Source organism: Strongylocentrotus purpuratus, unplaced genomic scaffold (genome assembly GCF_000002235.5).
Source record: "Strongylocentrotus purpuratus isolate Spur 01 unplaced genomic scaffold, Spur_5.0 spur5_scaffold_5, whole genome shotgun sequence".
Classification (NCBI taxonomy): Eukaryota; Metazoa; Echinodermata; class Echinoidea; order Camarodonta; family Strongylocentrotidae; genus Strongylocentrotus; species Strongylocentrotus purpuratus.
In genome coordinates, this window is record NW_022145611.1 from 2,074,102 (window position 1) to 2,078,125 (window position 4,024).

Below are 4,024 nucleotides of genomic sequence, written 5' to 3' on the forward strand. Positions count from 1 at the left end.
TTGCTTAGTGTCATAATGATTGCTGACCGGTACAACGATTTTCTCACGTATTGGACCCCTCCCCTGCCGGGGGCTGCCTTGATCCGCCCCCGATTGACGGAGACAATCACAATGAGTTCGTTAAGAAAACGATGAATGTCCATCCGTAATAGGTCCATGCTTTGCATGAGTGAATGCACTGAAAATGTTAAATGTGATTCGTCTGCTCGAATCACGTGATGTATTTCAATTTAACAAATGCATTCAAAAAGACCGCGCGCGCGATGACAATAGGTTTCGTGTTAGATGAGAAGCGAGAAATTTGCCATTCTCTGCTAGATTCTGTCCTAGACAAGTCGTTTTGAGATATTTACTTAGCTTTTGCTTCGTTCGCTTACTTAGCTTGCTTTGAACCACTGTTATTTCACTTGTGTAATAATGGTCTTTTACGGCAACAAGTTCACCGGGAACTGTGTGATGAATACCCTGGAGGGTACTCGTTGTAGGAGGAAGGCACCCCTGCCTGTTGATGAAGTGGAAGAGTGCTGGCAACACCGACAGTATGTATATAGTTATTTTCTAAATTAAAAATGAATTTACCAACTAGTAGTCAGCTCTCATGGAGAATTCGACACCGTTTGGGTGTTTACCCAACAACAGGTGTTGTCAATCACCCGGGTTAGCCTTGAGTTTTATGACCATTAGACCTTATGTAATGCTTTGGTTTCCCCGTTACCCGAAAACTCTCGAGTATTATCCGAGAAATCAGAAGGGGGCGGATTCTTGACTGGCCAACGGGTTTGCTGTGTGCAGATTTGTACCCCCATTAATGGTATTTCCATCAAGTCTGGTGTCGGCGAATTATGGCCTTCTGCGCATGGAAACTGCTGATACAGTCCCTTTAATACACGCAGGATATTGACCCTTCAGTGAGTTGAAAGTTATTTGTTTTGGGTCATTCATTGTAATTACCCTATCGAATGTCTTACCAAAATTGCAACATCTGCACTTTTGTCTTATATATTCGCATTCTATTATTTGCAATCTAGTAGTAGTAATAGACTATATGTCCTGTTTTATGTTTCCTTTATTACAGACAGCCAGCCGAGGTCCAGTGCTCTGCACATATTGGGCTTCATGGGAATGGCAGACGTTGCAGCCGGCGTGGACGTCACTCGCTAGACGAAAACGCTGTTGAACTCTACTGCACGCAACACGGTATGCATTTATTCAAAGTAAATTAATCTCTCACATGTAACTTAGATCTACATTTTAAAAAGGCGTCTTGTGGACCATATAGAGCTACATGTATTTGCCCAGACCATAGCGGATCCAAAATTTTCCAGGGATCGAGGGCCGCATATTGCCATTGGTAAAAATATTAAAAATGGAAGAGTAAATATTGATTCATGTACATGTATATTGATTCAAATGTTTTGAAACTAATTACACTGCCCCCCTCCGCCTCCCCCTCCCCCTCCACTCAGTGTTATTTAGGGTAGGCAGCATATATGCATGTTCCCTCCCTTTGAAAGCACCCCCTATCTCCGGTGTGTAAAGTCAATACTGGCCAGATTTTTGTGTATGTACGGGCCTTACTTTGTTGCGTGAAAAGTAGCCTACCCCTTTACCCTGTAATATGGGATCATTGAATGTGTACGTTGGTGCATTGACAGGGGGTATATTCAAGAATAAATGGAGAATCGTGTATTTGAATGTGATCTGTGAAATGCCATGCATGTACTAAGTAGCATGTCCTCATTTATGTTTTCGTTTGGTTTATACAGTCAACAAGTTGCATCGCGAGAACGGTCGTGCGGAGGTCGTTCCTGCTCATCGCCAACAGCAGGATGAACAGCGTAGGAGGGCGGAGGAGCGTGAGCAACTCCACCCGAGACGAAGGTCACCGCGTCTGGTAGAGCGAGAGATCGCAGCTGCCGCCGCTGTTCAACTCGCCGCGGAGAGAGAGCAACGTCGTGCCGCCAATCGGGCAAACCAGAACCTGCGGAGGTCGGCCCGGATTGCCGCGAGGCGAGGCAATGTGTGATTGTAGCCTGGGTAAGTAAATTTTTTTATATGCTTTCCTAATTTTAAGTATTCTAACAATTCCTACCCCCACAACAAAAAATAACTAAACAGATGAGCATGCAATGTATTCAATGTACCAAACACAATTTTTTTAATTGAAGACTTGACAATGAGCCAAAACTTTACAACATAGCAGCAACTTTTAATGATCAGTTGGATCAAAATGAACTGAGATGCATCCAAGGTTTCCAAATAGTATGATTGTTATTTGTCACAATGATATAGGGGTTTTTCAAAATTCATTTATCTGAAAACATAATCTGTTTTATTTATTTAAAAAAAGTTTGAAACAGAAACATCTTGCTCATAATGAAATTAAAGGGGAAGCCCACCATGATATTAAGTGTATTTTTTTAGAATCAGAACATGAGAGAAACAGTTCAGTGAAAGTTTGGGCATAAACCGATTAAAAATAAGAAAGTTATGAATTTTTAAAGGTGCAATCAATTAATGTTTCAATCAAATATTTACCCTAAGTATTATCATTTCAAGTATAGTGTTAAGCAACCCCTGTATGAAACGTATCTATTCCGTCATCAATATCTAAGAAAATGAAAATTCATGAAATTGTCTGTAGCCTACAGAGCAAATTGGAGATGAGCTTGCATGATGTCACATTTTTTTCACTGATGACAGCTTTAAAATTCATAACTTTCATATTTTTATTGTTATATATGCTTTTATTACAGTCAACTTAATTTAAGGGTGGACTTCCCCCTTAGTATAAATGATTTTTTAAACTCACTTCATTCTCCTTTCCTACAGACTGATTCGCAGAAGCAGCAGGGGGGAGACCGAGGGGGGATACTGGGTCGAACACTGCTGAGGTTCTCGGGACGTAAACGCCTTGCTATAGGAGTAGTAGGGAGGAAGCCGAGACGGGTAGTGCATGGTCACTCAAACCAGGCCCGCTGCACTATCGTGGTCAAGAAAGACTGGGTGTGGTCAGTCGGGGTAGACGCCGGAGGCCATTCTCTTTCTTTGACCGCCTGTAAATTATTTCCAAGAAGGTATGTGTACTGTTCATTATTAGGTTTCATACAGTGTATGTTTGAAATAGTAATTAGTTCTTTATAACATTATAGCAGTACATGGTGAGTCTTCATGTTTGCTTCTGTTTGCATATGTCCTCATCATTTCGGAGAGTATGCAACTGCTATGTTTCCTCTATTTTATAATTAGTAAATGTAGGGCCGAAAGGTGAAATAAGTCTATTTTGAAATGAATGTATAAACTTGCTATATACTATACCTAACAAAATGTCATAATTTGTCTTCGAGTTTTAAGATTGTATCTGCCCCATCATATTTCCTTTGAGATGCCTAATACAGCATTCTGTTTACCTCTTTATTCCACAGATCAGGCCTCGCCGTGGGACGCGCACACACGTCGTAGGTATGCAGGTATTTCAATGTCTACCTTGTGACAATATGTTCCTATTCACCAGATCTGTTTACCCCCATACCTCCTAATGGGAGTCATGTATATATATATGAGTTTGACACGTTGGTTACTAAGTTGAGAACTTGTGAATATTTGGTCGAAAATCTTTTTGAAATATACATTATATTGTTTTAACAAAGGATTCAGAAGTTGTCTTCTTTTGTAAGTCTTAGTTATTGGGTTTTGCAATCATCCCTCTCATAAAAGCAGTTGTACTGATATTTCAAATATCTTGTTGTAAGAGCTACACTTGGCAAGAGTTGTCCAATTACCCAGTTCGTAATTAGCACGAAATATCCACTGAATATCTTAACATGAAGAGACCCAACATGATGCTTAAAGTGGAGGGGTCACGTGAACGTCTTTTATCTCCATTTAGAGACAACTTTACCTGTGTATCATGAAATATCAATGGTGCATGAAATAAAAATGAATATTTGAACATGAGCATGTATCCAGTATTTTTGTCCACATTTTTTAAAACCAAAAACAAATTTAGACTGCAATTACAAAC

General features: G+C 40.1%; 1 protein-coding gene across 1 annotated transcript; it reads left to right on the forward strand.

The window, feature by feature from the left end:
- The first annotated feature begins 382 nt into the window (after window positions 1-382).
- LOC115929686 lies at window positions 383-3,748 on the forward strand. The gene is made up of 5 exons (XM_030999498.1): window positions 383-539; window positions 1,076-1,197; window positions 1,767-2,037; window positions 2,833-3,077; window positions 3,426-3,748. The coding sequence occupies exons 1-3, from the start codon at window positions 418-420 to the stop codon at window positions 2,024-2,026; spliced, it is 504 nt and encodes a 167-aa protein (XP_030855358.1). The 5' UTR covers window positions 383-417; the 3' UTR covers window positions 2,027-2,037; window positions 2,833-3,077; window positions 3,426-3,748.
- The last annotated feature ends 276 nt before the right edge of the window (window positions 3,749-4,024 follow it).

What these genes read in the sequence shown, in the direction of transcription:
- LOC115929686 (XM_030999498.1), top strand. Translation starts at nt 418, where the DNA reads ATGGTCTTTTACGGCAACAAGTTCACCGGGAACTGTGTGATGAATACC. An exon ending in GAGTGCTGGCAACACCGACA is followed by an intron (nt 540 to 1,075) that starts GTATGTATATAG and finishes CCTTTATTACAG; the next exon opens with ACAGCCAGCCGAGGTCCAGT. An exon ending in ACTCTACTGCACGCAACACG is followed by an intron (nt 1,198 to 1,766) that starts GTATGCATTTAT and finishes TGGTTTATACAG; the next exon opens with TCAACAAGTTGCATCGCGAG.